Source organism: Macadamia integrifolia, chromosome 10 (genome assembly GCF_013358625.1).
Source record: "Macadamia integrifolia cultivar HAES 741 chromosome 10, SCU_Mint_v3, whole genome shotgun sequence".
In the NCBI taxonomy this organism is placed as follows: Eukaryota; Viridiplantae; Streptophyta; class Magnoliopsida; order Proteales; family Proteaceae; genus Macadamia; species Macadamia integrifolia.
Genome location: NC_056566.1, coordinates 27,061,248 through 27,086,054, shown reverse-complemented (window position 1 = coordinate 27,086,054; position 24,807 = coordinate 27,061,248). Strand labels below are relative to the sequence as shown.

The 24,807-nt window shown below is 37.4% G+C and overlaps 3 protein-coding genes across 3 annotated transcripts; all 3 read right to left on the bottom strand.

Annotated features, from left to right (window-relative positions):
• Positions 1–117: 117 nt before the first annotated feature.
• LOC122091403 lies at positions 118–1,993 on the bottom strand. Its single transcript, XM_042661324.1, has 5 exons — positions 1,647–1,993; positions 1,424–1,530; positions 1,181–1,319; positions 890–1,084; positions 118–779 (listed from the first exon to the last, which is right to left on the bottom strand). The coding sequence occupies exons 1-5, from the start codon at positions 1,860–1,862 to the stop codon at positions 528–530; spliced, it is 909 nt and encodes a 302-aa protein (XP_042517258.1). The 5' UTR covers positions 1,863–1,993; the 3' UTR covers positions 118–527.
• Positions 1,994–3,743: 1,750 nt separating this feature from the next.
• Positions 3,744–11,393, bottom strand: LOC122091402 (F-actin-capping protein subunit alpha). The gene is given in 12 exon segments (XM_042661323.1): positions 3,744–4,022; positions 4,378–4,501; positions 4,849–4,884; positions 4,971–5,045; positions 6,314–6,391; positions 6,543–6,621; positions 6,913–6,943; positions 6,946–7,073; positions 9,078–9,142; positions 10,194–10,283; positions 10,873–10,988; positions 11,070–11,393. Coding segments are annotated over 11 exon segments (912 nt in total). The 5' UTR covers positions 11,176–11,393; the 3' UTR covers positions 3,744–4,022; positions 4,378–4,393.
• A 714-nt stretch (positions 11,394–12,107) lies between these two features.
• Positions 12,108–22,145, bottom strand: LOC122091401 (tafazzin). The gene is made up of 7 exons (XM_042661322.1): positions 21,791–22,145; positions 20,974–21,092; positions 20,820–20,885; positions 20,067–20,264; positions 18,386–18,504; positions 17,107–17,212; positions 12,108–13,077 (listed from the first exon to the last, which is right to left on the bottom strand). Exons 1-7 carry the CDS (start codon positions 22,011–22,013, stop codon positions 12,505–12,507), a joined length of 1,404 nt encoding a protein of 467 aa, XP_042517256.1. The 5' UTR covers positions 22,014–22,145; the 3' UTR covers positions 12,108–12,504.
• Positions 22,146–24,807: the final 2,662 nt, after the last annotated feature.

Here is a 24,807-nt window from a genome sequence, read left to right as displayed (position 1 = left end):
CTGACCAGAGAACATCATCTGGAGCATTTTGTGGCTTAGGGAACTCAGCTTCATACTTGTTTACAAACTATATAGTGATGCACAAGAACAACCCATATACCAACCAAGAAGACGCAATGGCAAAACAGAATTTTTATATTTAGAACTTTCATTGCTGACTGAGCCGATCAGGGCTCATGTAAAACAGCATTTTACATAGAACAGAAGCTTTTGGTAACTACAAATAGTCTATATTACTAACAAATCTGCTATTACTGCTGCTGCTGCTAACTACTACTATTACTAATACTTCTGCCACCGCGCCACCGCCACCGCCTCTGCCTCCACCTCCACCACCGCCACTGTGGCTGCTGCAACTAAGAAGAGATTATTTTGGCCATGGACTGAGCTTGAATGGCTATTACTAACTTTTGAACTATAGTTTTGGTAACTCTACTAATAGTCTATATTACTAACAGAACTGCTATTAATGCTGGTGCTGCTAACTACTACTACCGCCACGGCCACCACTGCCACTGCCACTGCCACTAAGAATGGATTATTTTAGCCATGGACTGAGCTTGAATGGCCGTCAAGTTAGAACAACAGAAGCTCTGCCACAACTCCATCGGAGACAATCCCTCATGATTGTTCTGCTCCTCTCCTCTAATAACTGCTTCGTATACCAACATCACGGTACTCCGAGCTGCATCTCGTGCTTCCGGAAGTCTGTCATTCAACAAGTCCGCTGCAACTTGGATCAGCGAAACCAAACCGAATTCCTTCATTCCTTCCAGCCCCTGAAGTTGAATTTGGAAGAAAAAAGCTTGATCTTATTATTCAATTTGTTTGGTGAGCAAAGGGTTCACATAAAAGTGTTTAGCTTCTCTATTTTATAGTTTGTAATTACCATCTTGGAGACGCATTTTGAGATGGAGACCGCAGCTTTGGCTCTGATTCTGAGGTTGGAGTGGGTGACATACACCAGGAGCTTATGAAGCAAAGCAAGAGGGGGCAAGGACTCCACCATTGCTTGTAGCGCCTTCTCTGTTTCTTCACGCACGAATTTTTTATCCTGAGACGCCTTCAGCAGAAGCTGGAGCAGCTGCGAACCCAAACAACGGAAACCATTATTCATTAACAATCGACTAGAAAGATTTTCCTGGAGAGTTATAGGGTTTAAAGTGTCTATATCCCATACCAAGGGATCAAAGGCATCGGATGCTACTATCTTATCCCCGAAGGAATTGAAGATATCAGAGGAAGCCATGATGGAGTTCTTGCACAACGCGCTTCTTGGGTTATTCATCGCTTTCACCATCACCAACATCACTTTATCCCTATAACGCGCCATCGATGCAAAAGCAAAACCCTAGAATCAGGATTTCAAGATGGAAGCTAGTAGAAGGAAAACAAGAGTGAGGAGCGAGAGAGATCGCCTTACAAGATCGGGACAAGAAATGATGGGTGATAGATCGCGAATCGTCTGACATTGTTCAGTGACTCGCACACTTTTGTCCAGTCTTTTGAAGCTAATTCCTCCATCAAAGTCTGATGTTTGCAACAATCCGAGTTTCAGAAGATCATAAAGAGGTGGGAAAATAGTATAAACAAAGAAGACAGAAAAAAACTTGGGTTTCAAGAATCATAATCGGAAGAGAAGTTACTTGAATCTTGGTTTCGGGATCTTCTATGGCTTTTAGATCCTCTGAAGCAATATAATCAATTACCGAATCAACAGTCGCCGCTGCTGGTATTGTAGCTTTGTTTTCGTCATTCACACCCAAATCCGATGGTTTTTGGATGCAAACAGCGACTTTCGCCAGTTTTTTGGGCCTTTCCGGCGAAATTGGAAGAGCATTGTCTAGCGACCTGAGAGCCATTTCTGTGTTTTACTCGTTTGAGAAGGATGAATCGAACAAAGCAAATTTGATGCAAGAGAGAAGGTGAAACGGTTTTTGCAGTCTCACCACTTATCTTTTCTCTTGATAAAAACCCATTTTGTTTCTCGCACTTTTAAATTTTAAATTTTGAAAAAGTAGGAAAGGGTGAAGTAACGTTCGTTTTTCTCTGTAACGGTTACATTTCAATGGATGGAGGAGCTGGAGCTGGTCGCTGGATCAGTGGGCCCGGATTTGGATCTAATATCACGAGATAGGAAAAAGCATCTCGAGGGTGATCCAGTATATCGACCGTTTAGTGGTAAGATTCTCATAAGATGTTATTTCTGGGCCCACGATTAACACACACACACAAAGAGAGAGAGGGAACACCAAAGGGGAACCAAGTGGGTCCGCTCTGACCCTGTCAGTACAATTAAGAACGCGGAGTAGGGATCCGGATTGGGTTCAGCTGATTCCGACTCAAGTTCGGATCGGATTGGAATCGGGCTGAATCAACGGCTGGTATGGTAATAAGCCACAATTTGCAATATAATGCGGTAACCTTAGAATCCACACATGGACCGGCCGTTTTGAGTCGGCAATAACTGGACCGGTTCTTATTTTTTTAATCCATGATCCAAAGTGGTCCTCAGAAGAAATTGTTTTCAGTTGATATGATTCTCCTACCCAAAAAAAAAAAATGTAAACAACAACGCTTGCATCACAATTGTAACATTTATTTCAATGGAATAGAGATAGGATCATCTGTAAGCAACATAGGGGAACTCACCAATAAGGAGGGCAACATAAAAGTTTCTTAAATAAGTGGATAGAGAGGTCATTTCATGAGAAGAAGAGAGAGATTTGGTCACAAAATCTTTTTCTTTTAGTATATATCCATCGAAAAAACTCATCAAACACGGATTTGCTATTTAAATATTTTATATTAATTTTAGGGAAAGAAAATCCCTGTCAAGCACTCAAGATACATACAAGCCTGCTAGAAAAAGGACCACACGAATTGACCACCCCACCTCAACTCCTGAAATGAAAAATGCGTGCACTCTCATTGCCCCCTCACACTTGCATAGGACCACACAACTTGGCAATGACATTCTGTCCATTAATTAGTTATATTTCTAGTAAGAGATTGCTAGTGTGAGATGGAATCTCCTATGCCAAGCCAAGAGAAGCACAAGAGGGCAACACACTGTTTGTATACAAAGGACCCAAGTGTAAAGAGGGGAGAGTGTATGAAGGTTCATGATATTGACAACATAACCATCGTTTTACTTTGCAAAATATGGTAGGGGAAAAGGGACGGGTGTGAACCAAATTTTTTCCTCACTTTCTAGCTTCAACAATAGAAATCATAAGTAAAAATCCAAACAGTTGGACCATTTTCAAAACCGATACATATCCATCAGTATCGGTAAAATCAGCTGAAAAAAGCGTTCATTTTTATTTTCTGCCATACCCATAATATGTATCAGTATCGGTCAGGAGCATGACCAATCCTTACTGATACCTAAAACCAAGTTCACAAACCAAAGAGATGTCTATCTCTTACTCTTTTTTTTAAACGAGAGACAGTGAAAGTAAATTTTAGCTCCATCAGACATGCCGTGTGGCAGAACTGGGTGATTGTCTAAGATTCTTGTCCGTACAGCCATGTATGAACCGTAATACCAATAAGATAATGGTGTATATTTCATAACCTACTTCAATCAAATACCTCCTGTGTAATGGTGAGCCTTTGATTGAATTAATGTACTCTCTTGATGGTCCTAGACTTTTGAATTTTTATTTCGACATGTAAGCAGAAGATCGGATCTACTTGTACACAAAATCTCTGCCCCATCCAATATGCCACAAGCAAGCTTTTCATCAACAGCAGGTCTTACACTTTAATTAATATATAAGAAGTACAACAAAAATCTCTTCTTCCATATTCAACAGAAATATAAAGGATTAAAAAATCTCTTCTTCCATATTCTTCTGCATAAATATAAATGATTTAATTGAAAATCTTAGTTATTACATTGAGTTAGTAACAGAATTATTGTCTGTGTTAGTTGATTTTTATTTTTTTACCTTCAACATTTCCAACAAACTGCATGTAAGCCCTCTGCGTTGAACCCTACTTCCCCAACTGCTGCGCTGCATAAGAAATGGAGCAGACAGAACCAAAAGAATCCAGAATTTGTTTAATGGTTTATATCAACAATTCGACATCTTATGAATTGAATACAATATGCGAAAATTACTAGAACTGGGACACACAACAACAAAACTTGAAAACACAAAATAGTACTAGTATTTTCAACAACGAAAAAAAAAATAGTAATAGTATTTTCTTTAGACAGAGCAGTGATAGCATTGCACGGAGAGCCAAACTACAAACATTTGATGCAGCAAGTGAAAAAGAAATGAGCATGGACTCTAGAAGGATTCAATGAAAATGATATTAGGATAACACAGGAAAGAGCACATTAGCTCAATAAAAAGAACTCACTTTCCCTAGCTAGTTTTCACTTCCCAATTCCAAGTTCTTTCGTAATATCTCTGGTGAGGCTAATTTGCAAAGTATTATGCCATGGAAACAGGGTACGAGTGACAGGAAGCTTCCTCCGAAGGTCCTGAATCACAAAGCACAGATAAAAGGATTTTAACCAATTGAAGTGCCCTTCTAAAATAACCAATTGAAATAATAAACCAGTTTGGGAGGAGCTATAAAGAAAGTGTATTATATATAGAGGACTTTCCGATGTGGCTGATTTGACCGTCTGGATTGATAATACAGTATGGATTCATTCCTTAGATATCAATTGAAAAAATAATCACAATGGTATGATATTGGGGCCATAACCTATCAAAAAAGTGGCTTTTTGATTGACTTCATTGATTGATTGTGCACCTGTGCAATAGAATATGAATATAAATTTCAGGGGAGTTGTCTTTTATTTTTTAATAATAAAAACAATACCTTGAAAGTTGTATCAGGCAATTTTGCATATGAAACCTGCAAACATGGAACTGTCAGTAGAGAGAACCTCATATCAATAATATAATCTCAATCATCTGATGTTATGAAGAGACAATAAGAACCTCAAGAGATGCAAAATACTCAGTTTCATGGTGGCGAACAATGTTTGCTACAGCAATTGCACAATCTTCAGGGAGCTGAAACAGAAACAGAAGTCTTGAGTCACATATATTAGGTTGTCAACAAAAAGGAAGCAAATAAGAAGCAAGAACAGAGTGGACAAGCAAATGCTTTTTTCATGAATTTAACTCCAATAGTTGACGAAGGAAATATATGATAAATTAGTCACATAGAAAACATGGTCCTTGAAAAATACTTTAATGGATACAATAATGCACTTCAAAGGATGAAATGAATTGGAATACTGAATAAGAATATCAGAATGATTGCTGATAAAAATGATACATTGATGGAAACCACCCCAATAGTCTTTTCAAGCATCTTTATAATGGATTGTTCCTGTGATGCTCTGACTTCTACGTTTTACCTACTTTGTACCTTACCTCACCTCACCTCACCCTACTTATGTTGTCTCTTTATAATCCTATTCCTATCTCGGATCCATGTAGCCGACCCCATTAAGTTGGGACAAGGTTATGATTGTTGTTGTTATTGCTGACTGTAAAACAATAATCAGCCAGCATGGCTCAGGGGGGCAATTCTGAACATCCTAGCTGTCAAATTTTTTTCTATGAACAATCCATCATATTATTTCTCATCACCCAAATAAATTTGATGATTAGAAGTCAGGATGGAATTTTTTGGCTCTCATATGTGCAATACAGCAATACAGGAGGGCATGTCGCAAACCCCTGAATATGCAGTGTATAACAATCAAATTGGTGAACCATGATCAAGGCCTACCTTAACTTTTTATTTTATTTTATTTTAATTTACGGCATGAAAATGTGAAATTGAATTGGGCCCATATAAAGATCTAAATATATCCAAATTTGCAATTGCTGATCGAGGTCTGACTCAATTCCATAATTATGGATGCTCATCCAACAGAGGATCTTGATAATTTATCAATTTGGATCCCTTTCATATAACACACTGAAAGAGCCAACTTTCCCCACATCCTAACCTAACCTGGATTTGGATAGGATCCAACTTACAATTCCAAAATTGAACCCAAATTTCAAAGAAGCTTCCAATGTCAAGATCCTGGAACCAGACAAAGAAAATATATCTTGCTCCGATTGATCTTGGATCCAGCCCACTCCATTAATGCCCTACTTCACATACAGCCTGGTGTAAATTGTTCAATCTACTAAAAACCTTATATTTCAACAATAAGAGAACAAAAGATATGGATTTGCTCCAACAGAGTAACAGGCACATAATGTAGAAGCAGCATAGTCCAGCAATATGGATGTGGGATGATTGGACAGCTCATATTAACCTGAAAAATAGTTGAATCCTTGCATTCATGTTCAGTATCCAGTTGAACGTTCCCTTCTTCAAAATAGTGGGCCCCCACCTGAAATATACACATACCATGTTCTTAACAAGTTCAAAAGTATGCACGCACTGTCAGACACACAACCTAGTCAAGGAGATGGATAAATCCAGAGACTATCATGCATTGTGTAAATTAGCTATTTTGCACCAAGAAAAATTACAAACCATACCTGTATTTTACCTCTTACTTCAATCATTTGCAGATCATCCTTAAATCCAACATTCCAGACTGAGCGCCAATTTCCATTGCTGTCAAATAAAATATAACACAAATAAGAACCTTCACAGGGAAATGATAAGTTCTGCATTTTACGTCTAAATTATACTTGTCAGAGAGTGCATGGACATGGTACAAGTATGAGAGCCACAAAGCAAATGATCAATGGATTATGTTTCATCATTTAAACCATGGGAAAGGAAATGTGGGCAAGATAAATTCAAGCCAGACAACCAACAGTATTACCAGCACTAGAGAAAAACCATTGAATAAATACAAATAATGAAAACATGATTAGGTACATAATTTGTAAATTCACCCACCAAAAATTTTGGGGGCTATTTCTTGCAGCGAAATCACCACTGCAAGCTCAAAATTAGACCCTGGTCCTTCCACATCTTTTCCATCAACACAGTACACTGAACAGACACCTTTTGGATATGCTTCACCAACATATTTGATGATTTCTGCATCCAGAGCACATCTGCCATGAACCGGATAAGAAAATTATAGAAAGTAAAATGAAGCCTGAAAAAATAATAACACCATCTCATTTAAATTTCTTTCAGTCTTGACCCATTAACCTGCCAGCCAATCAAGGATTAGAAATATACACATGGACTACATTACCCGGGAAGGATAGACATGACAGTAGCAATATAATAGATAATGACTGTTAATTTTCCAATTTTTAGTACATATTTAAACAATCTAAGAAATATCTTAACATGATAAGCTCAAGCATATCCAATATGGATTCTGTATCATGCCATGTCCACATGGAATGATTTTACGACACAACAACATAACATAGACCATAGCTAAAGATTCTCCTACACATGGTTTGGGCAGTCATATCATTCAAACTGCCGAACATCATGATCTTACCAACCACCTGGACTGCCATTTGGGGATATAGCATTTCATAGTCTGACTTCCCATTTGAATTTAAAACTATAGATTCAGTAAAGCAGAAGTGGGGTTGATGTGACTCAAACATGGGTATGCACAATGTCAAACAGCTAATGCCCTAAAGCACCCAACAAATTTTTCATTCTTTATTTAATTTTTGAAAATTAAGACTATATTACAAAAGGGAGGACAAGTGACTCAAACACGAAATCTCATGTGTTTAGAAGAAGTAATGTATCACCTCACACACTATGTCAGTGCTTGAAGTAGCATATTATATAGTGTATACAACTGTTACGTTGTGGTTCAGACCATTTGGAGAAGATGGTCAGACTCTTAGACCGGTCTAGACTGTGTTGATGGTGCCAGTTTTCAAAATACTGCTCCTACAACAGTTTCCTTTAACAAGCATGTATGGTTATATGGATATCAGCTAGTGTTGTCAAAGGTGTGGTGCAGGGAAAATTAATACATACAGCACATTAGTTGCGTTCACGTAAAGCACTACAAGTGAAACGCTAGACTGCTGAAATGAGGCATGCACTGCAATTGAGGTACCAGGCATACAAGGAGCATACTTCAGTAAGCACCCAGAATTGTTTTAAAAGCATTTAAATTCTCTTCCCTTTATGGGGGTTTACCAGAAAGGAAGAGTAAAGACTCTCTCTGACTGCCTCTCGATGTTCATGGAATTCAGTATAGTTGTAAAGGTGTCGCCTTTATTTTTTTCCTCCTCCAACGCCTAGGATCACTTAGACACCGTGACAAGTGACAACTGTGGAATTCAGAACAGAACTAAAATCCTCTTAAGAAAGCAGGGGGAAATATTAATATGACTATCAGTTGCCTATTTATGTTTTACTCTCTGTGCTAACACAACTACTGCAGCTACTACCCTGATAACTGCTTACCATGCTGCATTGCACAAATCAATAGATGGCAGGCACTGTCACCTCAATCGACCTCTTCAAGAACTTCTATGAACACCTCAAGCTCTTAGACAAATAAACCTTGTTTTTGCAGCATCTACTTTAATTCATGGAGACAGTATGGATTATACTTTTGTACACTAAGCAGATATGAGCATCCAATAGGAGTCGATTACTACAACAACAACAACAACAGCAACAAACTCAGCCTTATCCCAACTTAATGGGTTGGCTATATGGATCTATACAAAACAAAGGAGGGAAAAATGAAGTCCAAACAAAATAGGAGTTGATTGCTCTTTTTTCTAATATTCTTCTTTTGTGTTTTTCTTCAGCCAGCATGGGAGAGATATACCATGTAATTCATAAAATTCCCTCTTTATAAGGCTCTCAGATAAAAAGTCAACTGGTGAGTAGTAAATATATTTTCTCCAAACAAATTAACCGATGCCTTATTGAACCAATCACATTTTGCATTTGTGACCAGAACATTCTAGAGTTCCGAAATGTCAAAAAAGCCAGGTCAGGTCATTTTGTTTTCTTTTGCTCTAGCAAATGTCCTTAGAAGTAAGCTCCTAGAATAAACCTGATGCCCAACAATATATTAAATGTAAGCATCTTTAACCATATTTAGGACAAGAACATACCGAAACTCTTCAATATACACGGATGGGAGCTCCTCATCAGCAGCAGGTCTTACGTCTATACAAGCCTGGAACAATAGTGATACAGAAAAAAGGTGGAGAAAAAAACTTGTCAGTAAATGAACATTTTCTTCCAAAAGGATATGAGAATCAAACTCATGTGGACTCTTGCAATGGAGGGGGGGGGGAGGGGGGAATAAAATAAGAATAAAAAATCATATCCTTGAGCATTGCATTTACATCTCTGACATTTTGACGTGAATTATATACAACGTCCAATCTTGTATTTGGGACTAAATCCCCCATCTCCTTTTCTCTCATGATAGATTCCTATTTTTATTATAAAAAAATAGCTTATTATCTTCCTAAAAAGTATTTTCTATGAGTTACAAGGAACAATTTAGCATACATACACCACAACTTGTGAGAATCAGAGACCTAAAAAACCACAAAATGAGCACTCATACAGACCACTACGTCTGTTTATACAGACCCAAGTGTTAGGGCAATGAATCTCTATTTCAGTTAAGTCAATATGGGAGAGCCGACAAGCCTTCATAAGTTAAACAATCCTTTCAAGTTTAGTTCCCATAAGTTTACCTTCTTGGCAAATCTTTCTCAAGACCAAGGTTTAAATATCGATGTTGCAGAGACAGGTTGAATCCTGCCAAACCCAATCTGATTGGGTCAATCTGAATTCAAGATAAGAACCTTGCTCGAGACAAGTAAAACAGAGTAGTGGTCACAGTTTTCAGATAGGAAATGTCTTGGGTATGGGTCAGCAAGACTACTATAACAGTTTTGGGGCACTTATAACTTGCCACTTGTCTCATGATAATATGGTCAAGACCCATAATTAGATGGGCCAATATATCCATTCGAACTTCACTATAAATTTCAATATATCTTCAAAAAAGCTTACAAAGAGGGCTGGGGAATTAGACAGTTAAAAATCGTCTGAGACTCTGAGCTAATCCCTTCTGTATGCGCTCATTAAGGTGGAAAGAACCAAGAGGTATTGGTCCCCTGACATGAGATACACGGTGAGCTATAAGAGGCCTAAACCAATCAAAGGTCCTGCAACCTATACATCTCTCTCAAATAAAGCAAAAGAATTACTTGTTTGATATGGTCAACCGTGGCAACTTGGGCGGTCCTAGGATCAAGATATTCCTTATCACTTAGTTCGCCAAATGATGTGACAAGCACCTGAAAAACAACCCATAATATACCAATGTGAGAAACATTTGAAAGATAGTACTTTTAACGGTATCCAGTTAAAATATGCATGTTCTAATAACAAACAAAATCCAATAGCCTGTGTATGCTGAAGCCTGGGTGTTTAATGCGTTGATACAACACCAGTTGCAAGTCGTGATTAGTGAAACAGGCTGAGATAACTCAAACCCACTTGATTCTACGTGTTATAATTAAGCACCTCAGTAGCCAATATTCAAGTGATGACAGTCAGATACCTTGAATTACGCTCATCTCCTCCAAGGGACAGCAAAAATTCAAAAATATCCACTACAGACAATTTTGTTCTCCCTCATTTGATTAATGTGTTGAATGATACAGCCATACAGGGCTGCTTAATTGCCTTTAGTAGGAAATCTAAGTTAGGGCTCTATTACAAATGTCTGGTACTTTTACTTTCAATGTGATTCAATGCCCACAATAATTAAACTAGACTGTCAAAGAAAAAGTAAAGTAATTACAAGGGACAATATGAAAGACATAGTAGCAGTTTAATGGATCCAAATCGATCTAGCAAATGGGATTGAATCTTAGGACATACCTCTCCGCTTCTGTTAGACATTTCAAGAGATATCAACTGAGCTTTGTTATAAAGAGGAAATGCTTCCGAAACAGCCGTGTTATAGATGCCTTCGTCCATTAAAATGGATCTAATATCTAAGAAACCGAAAACCCCAATTGGAAATCCATTTTTGAAGGTTGAAATTGATGAACTAAAAGAAACTCAGGAATACAAACCTTTGGCGACGTATTGGATCTCTCCGGCAGGAGAGTTTACGAGGAACCATTTAGCGATCTCTTTCTTCTGCTTCTCGCTGAGCTCCTGAGATTCTTCGTCGGCCATTTCTGTAGATATATCAGAGATGTGACTTCGACAACCTTAATAATTTCTATGGTGTTTTCCGCGTCGGAAATTATAATTGTGGCGGGAACGGGATGTGGGAGCAGAAAGTGTTTCGTCAATTATTATGAACAACTGCATTCATCTGCAAAGTGAGGGAAATTTGATATTTTCAAAGTTACTAGTGGGACTGGAGAAAATTGGAAAATTGAAACAAAAGGTCTCCTTTGTTGTTTTTTTATTTGCACTTTCTTTTTTTTTTCTTTTTTTACCCAAAATACAATTTGTTATGAGTCCAGCCTCATTATGGGTGTCAATTGTTCGGTTATGATTTTTTTTTTTTGTAGAAATTGTTTGGTTATGATTATGGATACAATTATGTATAATTAAAATTAAACAAAATAATTTTCATAACCTCAAACCAAATTTGAAATTGAATCGATTTTAAGCAGAAGTGCAAAAGAAGTGAAAATTAAAATCTTAAACTCATGTTTTAACCTTCGATTTAGAAGGGTTTAAATTTGGCTTATACAAATTTAGCGTCATTTGATCTAGTGCGGTTATGAACAAATTTACCAAGTATACATAGATCAATGTATCAATTAGTTAGAGGGATTAAAAATGTAAATTTGTAAGAACTCATAATCTCTCCTAACAATCTCAATTAGTACAAATTTTTGGGAGAGGATTCATGAGGATGACGGAGGAAACAACACCCCACACCAATGACAGTAAAAACAATGGCATCATCCACATATGGCACAAATGGGTCTGAACAAGACAGAGAGTGAGAGTGTCAATGTGAGTGCACCATGTACCCATTATATGAGGGGGAGCATGTTGGAATCGACACTCTTACTTCTTTCCCCTTTAAATTTTACTCTACTTTGCAATCAAATCCCTTCAATTTAAAAATGGAAATAAAGACTACATCGTAAAAAAATAATTACCACATAATAGAATTTTTAATTAATTTACATTATGATGATTACAAAACATTCCTTTTTCTTCTTTTAAAAGAAAATTTTCCAACACCTACAGGAAAGTACACCCATCGGGAATCATTAATGTTTACTCCTCTTTACAAATTCCTTTACTATTCTTAACACCCTCTTACCGTTGCATGGCTTTAGTTGTTTCCATGGCATTTTCTTACCTAATCCAACAGCTTGAGCATGATGAGAAGCTTCAAGCAAGAAGGCATACCCCACATACTAATGAAGTTTATAGTCTGCAATGACCGGACCTGTAAATTAAAAACCTCACACTAATCTACTTTAGTTAAGGTAACAATATCTTTCGACAAACATCACTGGATCAGTCAATCAATGTTTAGCTGCGACTCCATTGCTGGAGAATGTTAGCTTCGAGGAACTGTTTCCAGACCCTCAACGGAGCAATTTCCCGAAAGCTTGTACATTTATGCTCCTGTATTCTGCTCTTCATAAATAAACCCTTTGCTGCAAACCCCATTAATTCAGTTGGGTCCATATAACCACGGATCCTTGAAACAATCCCACTTTCATAAGAGAAACCCATCCTAAAGTATCTATCAGAAGAAGTGAATCCTGGTCCTTGATCATGATTTACCTCCAGATGAGTTTGAATTGCCGGTCTTAAAAAGGAATGATCTTCTGTCTGTATGTAACTTGACATGCCAAATGCTTCCCAGTCCACCTGCTGCAGAAGTCCATTCGCACGTTGTGCATTTGGTACTGCTTGACCTTCGACTTGAAGCGACTGTTCAAGGGCCAATCTATCAACTTGGACTTTTAACTCATTAAGTCGATGACCAACCCTAGAAGTTATGGCATCATATAATTCTGCTCTAGATACTTCTTGGGTATCATCCACAGTAAGGAGCAAATCGTCAAACTGGATTGGATCACCTATAAGCACTGTCACCTGTACAATGCACAAGCATGTGAACAAAGTGACTACGATCAACAGCAACTTATAGACATAATGATCAATGATTCGGCCATGAGATGAACTGAGTGGGAAAACACTATCTAACATTGAATTAAGGTATACTATTCATTTTGAAGATGTATTACATGATAATTCTCTGGTTTTTCAGCCTTCATTGTATCATTAAGACAAAAATTGTGCAGACTTGTGAACTAGCTGCATACAAGCCTACAATCAATAAGCCTACGAAGCCTTACAGAATGATGTCTGCTGAACCAGAAATGAAATTAATTAAACTACGCCTGAGAACCAGAATGACTTGTAATATATAAAAATTAAGCAAGGACAGATGCTGTAGCGTTGAAACTATCCCCGTGTACTTTATCCTACATGCCCAAACTGCTCAAAATACAATTGATAACTGGTTACAGAAAGATGACCACTATTAATCACTGACCATCATCACATAAGGTGTGCAAATCAGCACTAATTTGTCAGATTTCTGATTGAGGAAGTGATTATCAACTTAATACGTTTGCTGCAATCCTGTCAAAGGCTTTTTAGCAATTCTGATAATTTTAGTTGTGAACTTCATTTTGGTTGGCTATATTGGCCACTGGGGCAAAAAATGGCTTTGATACAGATGAGGCATCGAATTTCTAATCTTTAAGCTAAAGCAGAAGTCATGATTGCATTCCTTTTTTTTGGGGGCAATATTCAAGAATAAATATTAATTTTTAAGCTAGTCAAGTCCCGCCTCACGCTTTAATTTCACATGTTGAAAACCTAACCTACGATGTTTTTTTGTGTTTTATCAAATTTCGGCTGAAAACGTGAGCATTGTCCATAAAACTCTTCTAATTTTTTTTTTTGGCCACTTGCTCATTTCCCCCACCCCTTAACCTTCAACCAGCACCAGCCCCCAAAAGGCATAGGTGGGATTTGACCCCAAGACATTGCTATGACAAGCCACTGCCCTTACCAGCAGTAATAGCTGGCAACTTCAACTGTCCTAAGTTGCTGAACATCTAGATGTAGAAGACAGTTTTTGAGAGGCATTATAGACCTAGGGCATCCTTTTGTTAGCTTTGGCTCTGATAGAATGCAAAAAATTGGTCGTGGTTGCCGAGAGTTTTGTTATGCTTTCTCATCCAATATAGTGAATATAAGTAAGGTTCACGGTATCGAGTTTCAACCAGGTTTCGACCTCTGGGAAGACCGAAATTTTGGTGGAAACCTGAAAATTTTCAAAGATACCGGGGATTTTTTTCCCAGTATGGTGAAAACTTAGGTTTCGACCCCCAAACAATGTTTTTTTTTGTCTGATTTTTTGTGTATAACCTATTTTAAACATTTCTAACACATTCACATCATTAGTTTCATAAAAAAAAAAAAAACACATAAAGTCTTACTTGTGTGGTGAACCAAAGGTTCGATAATCATTACGCTGACTTGTTGACTTAAATTCTGAAAATCTACTACATAATGACAATATATAGTCTACAATCTACATCAAAACATAAGATATAATCCAAATGATCGAAAATAGATAAAAATATTACATCTCAACAGTTATCTATCAACACTGAACTATAGTGACTCAATTACTCAACACTCGAAAGTAGTGACTCAATTCCAAGTAGAGTGTCTAAGCGGTTCCATCCAAGTAGTGACTCACTACCCTCAAGGCACGCATGTTTTCTTTTCTAACATTATTTAGTAAGTTATATATATTTTATATCATAAAAAATCAATAGTAAGCCACATCAAGTCATTAAAATCAATATTCAGCCACATCAAATCATAAAAAATCAACATTAAGTCACATTAAGTTACAAAGAATCAACATTTAGAGAAATGTTCTTGTTCTATAATAAGTTTGACTGGTCAAATGATTTTTATTTTTATGAGACTTTTTGAATTAGGTATAACATAAAACCAGCTTTTCAACAAGACTAAGATTACTTAAATCTGAGATGTAATGACATAGTTATGCTCTTGTCAAACTTATTTTAAAGTGCGCGAATACTGTTAAAATCGTCTGAATGAAAATAATTTTAGGAATATCAAAACAAAAGATTATTTTACCAGACTTTTGGTTTTTAACAATGTTTTAACATTATAGGATTTATAAAATTTTCATAATTGAGAAAAACCCTAGCATTTAAAAGTTGAAAATCGCCCCTATAGCCAAAATCCTATTTTTGTTCTTGGACTGGGAGGGTTGACTTTTTATCCTTTAGGAATTTGATTTTTAAACTATTTTTATTGGATTTAAATAGGGGGTATTTCCTTATTTATGAATAATATCTTAAGTAAATGAAATAACAATATAAAAAACATTTACTTATTTATTTGGCATAACTATGTGCCAAAAAATAAAAATCTCCACTGTTTCCCCAAGTTTCCCACACCTGGGAGAAAAAATGCATAAGGGAATATTGAAATTTCCCATGTTTCGATCGAAGCATGGGAAACTTGGTCGAAACCTGTCGAAACCAAGTCAAAACAGGTGATTTTTTAAGCTCCCCTAAGGCTTTTTCAGTTGCAAGGGGAATGCAAATTTTTTATGTAAAGTGGAATTTTTTTCCCAGAAAAAATAAATTTAGATGTTTGATTGCAAGGGAAATATATTTTACATGTGAAAAAAATTTCACTTAACCATTAAAATTTCCCTTTTTATTTCCCCACCAAAATAGGAAGAAAAATTTATAAACCCTACTCTCACGATCTCTCTCCCTCCCACCCTCACGACTCTCACCCCACTAATGACTCTCTCTCTCTCTCTCTCACGCGACTCAATTGGGTTTGTTTTGACCAAAAGACTTTGGGTTTGAGCCAGATGGAACATTACTAACTTGTTGGGTTTGTTGTGACCAAAAGACTTTTGGAATGGGTTGTTCAATCGTTATCACTTGTGATCTATTATTGTTTTCTTTGTGATCATCTTTTATATTATTTTAAATATTTATTTATGCTGCATTCATTTGATTTATAGAATGAAATGGTTTATTCTGGTTAGTGATAGAACATAGTATCTGATGACATTTGGTTTGATTTGGTATAGACCTTGAATGACCTGATTCACATAACCAATATAAATTTTGAGGAACTGGGTGGGTTCTGGATTGAAAAGTACTCCCCCCCCCCCAATCTCTTTTGAGGAGTTTGGTTGGATTATTAGTTTTTTAAAATTTTACATCTATTTTACATCAATTTTATATCCAACCAAACAACTATGGTAAATTAATTTCACTTCACTTTTGTTGCAACCAAACGACTCAAAAGGGAAAAAAAATCGCTTCACTTCCCTTCACTTCACTTCACTTCACTACCCTTCCCTTCCCTTCCCATTTCCCTTGCAACCAAACGCAGCCTAAGGTTTCGTTTCGACCTAGGTCGATACCTGCTTTGGCATGTTTCGCTCGAGTTCTCGAACCATGAATATAAGTGAAATTATATTGAAATCACAAAACTAGGCCCCAGAAAAATTATTCAAATTCATAAACCAAGAGAGACAAACTACCCTTACACAGCATTAAAATGATCTATCAATCTATGAATTAACAAATTGGGCCAGCAGTTTTTGCACTAAATGGTACAGGATGAACTAGAATCAATAGACAATGATACAGGAAACAAGAAGATTAGGAAACCATGGCATCAAGCATTTCACCGGCTAATCTATTAAATAGAATACTTACAGCCTCATATTTCCTAAAAATTAATGCTCATAAACCGTATCTTCTAAATCAAGAATGAATATTCCAAATGATCTTATATCCATCTTTTAAATGCCCACATACAAAATTATGCAGAAAAAGATTTTACAAATTCTCAAATCTTGCAATATTTGGTAGAAAAAATGTATGGGAATGGGACCAATGGTAATCCTCATGTTTGGTGTAATTGTCTAGGAAGAAAATATGGCTTCTTTCCTCTCTTTGTTGGATGAAAATATCGTTGTTTCAGAGCTGATAACAGGGCATAAAAGGGGCTATCAAAAGATCAAAGAGTAAATACCGTCTTGCCAATCTTTGGGAAACTTGAACCTATAGGCATGATATCTTGCATCCCTGTATGTACAAAGGGAACAACAACAGGCATAGTATCTGCATCCATCACCAACCTGCAGGAGAAGTGGAAAGTTAATGAAGATTTTATTTTTCATATAAAATTAAATACAGAGTCAACTAAAAATATATATTTTTAAAAATACAGTAAATAGGAAAAGACAACCAATAAAGAGAAACCATTTCTAGGAAAAATACAATCTTTTGAGAAATAAACAAGCTAAGCAAGATGAGAATGCAAATCAAATAAGAAAAATATATTAAAATAGAATAGTTTCACTTCTATTTAGTTTAACTCTTGTCACTTCAAAACAGCAATTTTTTGGACAGGCATAATCAGGTGAATAGGTTGTGCCATATGTTTGCTTGTTCTTGTCCTCCATCAGCAATGCTGATACAGCCAGAGGTCTAAAAATGAGAAATAAGGCCCGTATTTCCCTTTTGCCTTGAAATACCAAGACACTAGGGTGTTTGGTATAGAGTTTACCAACATACCAACATCCTGGATCTCCAATGTCTTTCCAATAATAGATTAAGAATGGAGTCGCCACACACTTACTTCAGCAGTGCGGGAGACTGGGTCAAGAAAACTCTCCAAGTCAACAAAATAGCCAGTCTACCATAAGGAAATTGGTTGCCCTTCGTATATATTGCTAACCAAAACATATCTGATTATATAAGTGATCCAGAAGCCTCTTTTTTTTTTTTTTGATCTGCAAAAGGACCAACTGGAGTCAATTATGGAGTATTTTGTTATAGTGGGAATAGAATATTGTAATTTGTTTCAAATATTACAGAGGTCTGGGCACATGGATTAGTAGTAGGTCAGTCCAAATGTGTTTCAAATAAGCCAAGATGAGCTTATCAGGTTAGCTGCTTGGTCCACTTAGAATTTAATAAGAATTGATTATAGCTTGCAAAGGTTTCCTTGAGAGCTTTTATCCAACTAGAAGATAGTTTACATGTGTTTTACTTCTGTCTCTTTAATTTTCTTTCAGGAATGGTATCTTCTATTGGTATATGAATATTGATCATGGATATGCTATAAAGAATACTGAAGAAAGCCTAGCTCAATTAGTTAAGGTATAATCATCCGAATACTAGGATCAGTCACAAGCCATATCTAGCCTCAGCAAATTCCCCAGGACTAGCAATTAATCTTGGGTGAGACTAACCCTGAGAGATTCTTTCACAGAAAATTTACTAATTTAACTTGTACCAATTTTTACCTTCCAACTCCTCTCTTGGCAGATCCCATGGTTTTCCCACCATCACGGGAACGGCTTCCTTCTGGGAAGATATGAACCCAACCACCATTATTCAGTTTTGAAAGGGCCATGTCCAAACCCTGCAAAAGTTAGAATATAACTTGAAAACTACTTGAGACAAACAAAAAAATCACAGGGATACATAATGGATGGTACTAGATCAATAAGCTTGCAAGAAGTCCAATATTGTTTTTTGGACCGAGTTTTCCTGAAGCCACAGTAAAGGCAAATCCCTTGACCATGGGGCTTCAGATGCATGCAGGAGGGTATCAGGAGGGTATTTTGAAGAACATAATAAAACCCTATAGGGTTTTGTGTGTTGAACCTTCCCGCACAGTGGAGGAAAACTTTCTCCTTACCATTCAGGTATTGTCCTGAAGAACTAACATCCACTTAAAATTAATCTGTACCCATAAAACTTTCAGAATCTAAAACCATCTCAAGAGGGAGGGAATAAGAAGAATCATTTAACGAAGAAAGTACACAGAATGAAGTAATGCTTCCAATCTGAAATAAATATTTTAAGTGTGTAACTGGACTTATTTAGCAACTAAAATTCCAGTAGATATTTTAGTAATTCAAGCCAACTAGAATGCACCAATAAGTTATCTTGAAGCTCACTATATATGCATCAAGAAGTTATCTTGAACTACAAAATAAAAGCAATTCAAATAAGAAGTTGAAAAAAAACCCCATTTGTAGCTATATTGACTGCCATACACAGTAAAAGAGAACTCAACACAGGAGAGGAAATAGTATATAATCCATACTTCATCTGGCATGTATGATTCACGATTGTTTCCATAAAGGCATATGGTCCAACATAAGACTACAGGATTTGATTGCTATAGTTTAGAACATGAACTCTGGTTTTACAAGTGAAAATGAAAATAATTTATTTGGGAGTGTAGAGATGACACTTCTCTTTTCGTTCTGATTCCAACTTCTCCTCCACTTCCTTTTGCGAAGCTCTGTGTCCTCAAATTGCATAAATTTTCTTATAATTTTCAATTTAATATATTCAAAAGAAAAGGGTGGATGCATGCAGAGTAAATAAGTACCAAGAATAAAAAAGGATAATCATGAATTAATGTTAAAAAGAAAAAAATGCTTCTGCACACCAGCGTTTTGGGGCTCGAGTGAGGTTTCCCAATGAGGGGTAACCTCACTCCAGCCAATTCTTTCACCAGTGGGGACTTGGCGCCCTTTTAGATGTGTTGTTTGTGGGTTCTGCTCTCCTTTTTCTTTTAATTATGAAAAAATGATTTGTGACGCTCTAAACTGAATTCCATGAAATAGCCTAAAGTTCCTCATTTCGTCATTACTGTCTCTCACAGAGAATAGGCTAACAAAAGTCCTTTTCAACTAATCCCATATAGTGCCGATATATAACAAGGGCAATAACACACAAAAGCAACCAATCAAGGGAACCCGGACATTGACAGGGTGAAGTTATAGATACATAGCTCACACAAACACCATGGTTCTCTGGATGTGCCACATATATCCAAACAATAGCAAAACTCTCCACTAGTATAGAATATAGTACACTTTCTGGTGTAGAAGACATAAAATATGTGCAGAAGCATTTAAAAGGTAAAACATTACAGATACGCTGAAAATTAACATACTGGTAGACTACCTTTTGATAAACCCCATCACCACGAGAAACTGGCAAAACTTTTACACATCGGAAGAATGCAGAAGTCACGGGATTTTTAAAGCATCGATCAGTAGCACAGAGTGTCCATCTCAAGCTGTGAGCATCCAACAATAAACTTGGTGGTAACAGAGAAGCAATGACAAGCGGATCATCTACAGACGCCACATGATTGCTTACCTGCGGCATATGAATAAGCATAGAAAGCAATTTTATGAGCAGTAAATAATGGGGTGCATAAGCCTTTTGAAGCAGCTAGCAGATTTAAAGAAATGGCCAAAAGGCCATGTTGTCTGATACAGCTGACCGAAGACAGACATATGGGAGGCTTGTAAGACAATAATGCAGGTTATCATTTATATTCTTCCCGGAAAAAAAGAATGTAGCATAGGATTTACAAGATAATTAACTCCCCCATCTCCCTCTTATAATGAGGATCTGAAGTGTCAACCAGACATGTACCACTGGATATCTTCATCATAGGTTAAAGGCAAAGATCAAAGAGGAAATGATAGAATATAATGATCCATCTAGGGATAATCATTCACAGGAAGTAGAAATATGATGGATATAAAATATGTTTTAAAGGACTATTTAGTGATACACAGACATAAACTGAAAATTAGTATCAGATGAAGTTCCAAGTGTGTGCTTCGTGCCAGGAACTATTACACTGTCATTGTCTTGAACAATTTGCAACCAACTGATCTGCGTAAGTGGATAAATAGAGCATACCGTTATCAGGGGTTTCCCTTCAGGTCTCTGCTGTAATGCCTGATGTAGCTTTTCTGCACCATAGATCTGCAGCACCAACAAAAGTAATCAATTCAGACTTTACTCCGGGCAGGGAGGCAGCAATAAACACATACACACACAATGACCCAAATACCTGGATGTGGTTAAACCCATGCATAAACACATGACAAACATTTCCAATAACTGGAACTGCCAGAGCCTGAAGCATGCGCATAATGACTGAATCTTCAACTGCATCAATATCTCTATTCACTGCAATTGTATGAAACCCACAAGTCAAGATTTGTTTATAGCTTGCATCCACAGTACACAAACATATAGTGTGATACAGATGACACCTAAACATATGAAGATGAAGATCGAATATTTGATTAATTAAATAAAATGTATTGATAAGTAGGAGTGGCATTATTTGATTATGTAGCACGTTTATAATATTTTTATTAATGATATTTCGATCATCCTTGAATTTTCATGATCTGATGAAGTAACCTTAGTTTTACAGGATTCTGTGAATTATGGAAATGTGGGGATCCATTAATCATGTGAGATTTGTAACCTTCTAGTAGTGAGAAGTTATAATATCAGGATTGTGATAGGTTTACATTGCTGGGTTATACTTGTACAAGTTAATAGAAGGATCAAGAATCCTAAGAAAGGCAGTATTATAAGTTGCAAACTATCTCACTTTACAAGGTCTGAGAAAATTATGTGATGTTTCATTTGTATTCTTATCAAGTTCAATCATGATGCCCTTTTTAGAGTAAAAGACTAAAGACAAGAGCAACGAACCCCATATCAAATTCATATTACTTACATAACTAATGTCATTGATTCCCGAGCTACTCTCGATTAAACAAAACAGAGTTTCAAGGTTTAAATCGAAGTTGACAAAGTCTAACACTTGTCAATACATTGTCCTAGGAACTGGAGCCAAAAACAAAAGTTACCTCGCTTACGGTAAAATGCTGATGAAGCAGGCAATGAATCTCTGCGAAGCTTACGGAGGCGAGTGATCCATCGTTGCAGCGACGCTGATAAATAGCCATCTGAGAACCCAGTCCTACGTCGTTTCCCATGAACGGCGACGCGAAAACGATCCCTAATCCGAAGCTGCAGTGCTCGAGCCCTGTTCTTCCACAAATCACCCCGATCAACCCAGTCTCCCATCATAGGAGCGAGCTTGTAGAAATCTCTTCAAAGTAGAGCGAAAGTAACTGAGAAAGTTGGAGTAGAGATAAAAATTGATATGGTGAGGTTTTCAGGGATAGCAGAGAGAGATGGAACGATTTTTCCGGAAGGCCCCGTTTGTTTCGTGGGTTTTATGGGACGGGAAAGTATGACATGTAGGCCCCACATGTTTATGGGGTGAACAACAGAAAAAGGAATTAGTGTAATGGTTACTGTTCATTCTCACCTTTATCGTGTTTTGATGTGGAAAAAGTGAAAAGAAGTGGGAACTGTTCATTTTTTTTTTTTTTTATGAGCTTTCTACCGCAGCCTGTGTAATAATAGAGGTCGTAAATGATGACAGGATCTTGGGCGATGGCGGTATTACAATAGGCGTTGGAAGAGAGAGAGAAGAGAGGAGGGTGTCGGAGTTAGATCCGAAAAGAGGAATTTGTGTCTCCAGGGAAATGAAACCAATGTAAATTGGGTCACCGCAGATGCAGAAGCTGGTCAAGAAAGAAAGGGCGACGAAGAAGAAGAGCAAAATGTCAAGTGCAATGGGAATATTGGGCCTATAATACTACTGTTCATCTTCTTTTGTGTTTTTCTATGATGTTTTCAGCCCATATTACAGGCTGCAAGCATATGAGATCGCAAGCGTGTGGTGGCTTGTGATTTGGTGAGTAGAGAGGGCTTGCTGGTAATGTTGTGGTGGGAAAAAAATGGTCTGTAATTCAGCTATGGTACAATTTCGTGAAATACCACCTCCAGGGGTGACACGTGGTTAATACCAATGCAACAGTCTAAATTTGATTTAAATGACTCTTCAATAATTTAGGGTTTTATTAGTTGTACTAGATCTGGACCGTTGCATTGGCATCAGCCATGTGTCACCCCCTGAAGGTGATATTTCACGGAATTATACCAGATCCAAATTGCAGACAATTTTAACCCGTTGTGGTGGCTTGTGATTTAGGTGAAGAATCCATTTCTGGCAAATATGTTTTCTTGCAGTAGTAGCCGTTTTGTGTTGCAACGACTGTGCACGATGATTGGGCAATGTAACACGATGATGAGAGACGGGTCGGCATGTGGTTGAGAGCATCAAGCCTCCGAAGTCACAAAATTTCAGTAAAGTCCCACCGATTTTTCAAGACTTTGCAGAAGAGTGGGATGGAAGAAATACGAAACCACGTGGGCCAGCAGGAAAAATAAGTTTAGCTGCTCAAACTCCCACCCCAATTAACCATACACCTTAACTACTCATTGGTGAGATAATTCGTACAAGAATCCCACCCCATCAAACTACGACTAATCAAACGGGCTGAATGGTTTGGTGATTGAGAAGATCTGCCTATGCGAAGGACTTTCCACGGTTAATGCAGAGAAAGTGGGATTTGTGTGTCAAACATGGGTCTGTGCCTGTCGAAATATAAGATGTGCAAGGTGCGCATTGGGCGTATCCCATCGGTGCGTTTACACGTCAGCACCAAATGCCATGATGGCCCCACCGACCATAAGATATTATCAGAACTCTAAAAATGAGAGACGAATAAGTACTGTCCATAAGCGACCTGACGCGCACATGTTGTGACCTTCCTCCTATCCGGTCATTTCCTAGGCTGTTAATCCTATATAGGGATAGGATTGGGATCTCCTCGCACTCATCACCAGGTCTTACCATAGTTAGTTGGATGATTAATATGTGTTCAGATGATGAACCAATGACTTTGGACATGAGTTCTCTGTTTTAATCAATAGAAGCACAACCGTTGAATTATTGTTTAGACATGTGTCAATTGCTCAAGTAACCATGGACAGACCTGGGCGATCAATGATCAAGAAAGGAGCCGGATCCAAGGTTCTCATCCTCTCTTTCTCTCTCTATTACTATATGTCACGGGTTTAGGGATTGAGTATCTGATAGGTTGTCGACTGATATTGATACCTGAACAATACGAAGTAATGTATGAACAATCTTTTAAAGAAGAAGAAAAAAATAATGTTCTGATTTGGAATCGGACCGATACGTATCACATCGGTATTGATGATGATCTATACCATCATTGATACCGTGAAATAAATCCATGACATCTTTCTTTGTTCCTCACGTTACGTATAAAATTATTTCATCGTTCCTTATTGGTGTACTCCCCTATGCCATTTGTTCAAAATCTCTCCATTCTATTATATAATATTTAATAAAAAGGGTTCTCATGTTGCCATTGAGAAAGGATTTTTTGTGTCACACCAATGGGGCACATAGGGATCTAGTACAAGAGACTAGAATGAGTGTCAGAAAGGAGAAAGAGAGAGAGAGAGAGAGAGAAAGAGAGAGAGAGATACAAAGAGAGTAGAGGGATTCTCTTGATGGTGTCAGGGAATTCTTTTTAGAGTCTTTGAGGGAGGACCGGGATTCTCTATCACACAACACGGTGTGTAACGCAGATCTAAGGGCTGAGAGCATCTTGAGCTATGCATCCATGCCTTGGGTAGCCTGTTTCAGGGCTCCCAGCCCTTGGATCTCACTACCCTGTAGCGCTACAAACAAGCCCGATCCCTCATAGGGATTCTCTTGATGGTGTCGTAGAATTCTTTTCACAGCATTTTTCTCTCCCTTTTTTCAATGATAAATCTTAGTTCTAACTTCCCAAAATTCAAATACTATGAACTATTTACACAAACATTATTGGAAATGATCACAATCATCAAAAGAGATTCCCGAATAGGTCAACCTTTCGAACTGCTACTGAATCCATGGGCAGGTAAGAGACAACCTGGCGAACTAAAACATCTT